Below are 1,508 nucleotides of genomic sequence, written 5' to 3'. Positions count from 1 at the left end.
TCTTAGAAGGAATCTCTTCAAAATCATTCCCAATAGATGCCTTTTGCAGTGCAACCAATTCCGCACAACTGTGAAATTTGAAAAATTTTAATTCATGTGTGTCAGATCTTTAAAGAGTAAAAATTATATATAAATTCTCGATTAACTTGAAATCTTTAATATTCATATCCCATCGGTCACTCTCCCATTGTGGGAGGCTAAGTCTGTGTTGACTATCAAGCCTTCAGACTTGCATCCTTCTCTAACTTCCATTACTGTTATTTGGCAGGTAAGTCAAAGGCCTGAGTTGATAGAAATGACGGGAAACAATTTCACGGAGGTGACTTTCTTCATCCTCTCTGGATTTGCAAATCGCCCTGAGCTGCAAATCAGACTTTTCTTGATGTTTCTTTTTATTTATCTATTCACTGTTTTGGGGAACCTTGGACTGATTGTATTAATTAAAATCGACTCTCAGCTTCACACACCCATGTATTTTTTCCTTAGCAATTTAGCATTCATTGACATATTTTATTCCTCTACTGTAACACCCAAGGCACTGGTGAATTTCCTGTCAAATCAGAAAACCATCTCCTTCGTTGGCTGCTTTGTCCAAATGTACTTTTTTGTGGGCTTGTTGTGTAGTGAGTGTTTTCTTCTTGGATCAATGGCCTATGACCGCTATGTTGCAATCTGCAATCCCTTATTGTATTCAGTGGTAATGTCACAGAAAGTGTGTAACTGGCTGGGAGCAATACCATATACAGTAGGCTTCACCAATTCTCTGATATCCATCTGTGTGATCAGCAGTTTGGCATTCTGTGATATCAGCATCAATCACTTTTTCTGTGACACCACAGCTCTTTTGGCCTTGTCCTGTGTGGATATATTCAGCACAGAAATGGTGATCTTTGTTTTGGCTGGGTTCACCATTCTTAGTTCTCTCTTCATCATCATCACCACTTACATTGTCATCATCTCAGCCATCCTGAAGATCAGGTCTGCAGCAGGCAGACAGAAGGCCTTTTCCACCTGTGCATCCCACCTCCTGGGTGTGACCATCTTCTATGGGTCCCTGATTTTCACATATTTGCAGCCTGATAACACATCATCCTTGACCCAGGCACAGGTGGCATCTGTATTCTATACCATCGTCATTCCAATGCTGAATCCACTCATCTATAGTTTGAGGAACAAAGATGTAAAAAGTGCTCTCCAGAGAGCCATGCAAAGAAAACTCTTTGCATGACAAATCTCTTCATGTTGCAATGAAAGGAAATCTGGCTGGTTTCAAGCATTCCATTGCTCCAACATTTACGAAAACACTAGAATATCTCCCAAAAGCCTAACACGAAATAACTAATAACAGAGTCTTAAAATGTGAGAGACAAATTATTATTGAATGTGTATGAAATACCAAATCATCATCTTAAGAGTTCATTTCAGTACATTATTCAGACACACACATGCACAAATAAGAAAGCAACTGACTGGTTATTGAATCTTCCGCTGAACTTTCTTGAGTGAGC

General features: G+C 39.4%; 1 protein-coding gene across 1 annotated transcript; it reads left to right on the top strand.

Annotated features, from left to right (window-relative positions):
- The first annotated feature begins 295 nt into the window (after positions 1-295).
- Positions 296-1,228, top strand: LOC100622779 (olfactory receptor 8I2). Its single transcript, XM_003354380.3, has one exon. It carries the CDS (start codon positions 296-298, stop codon positions 1,226-1,228), a length of 933 nt encoding a protein of 310 aa, XP_003354428.3.
- The last annotated feature ends 280 nt before the right edge of the window (positions 1,229-1,508 follow it).

This window comes from Sus scrofa, chromosome 2, assembly GCF_054392235.1.
Source record: "Sus scrofa isolate SSC_HxYL_T2T_F1_AM1 chromosome 2, Sscrofa_HxYL_maternal_Yorkshire_Landrace_v2.0, whole genome shotgun sequence".
NCBI classification, from domain to species: Eukaryota; Metazoa; Chordata; class Mammalia; order Artiodactyla; family Suidae; genus Sus; species Sus scrofa.
Note: the sequence above shows the minus strand (reverse complement) of the source record. Positions and strands in the feature narration are given on the sequence as shown.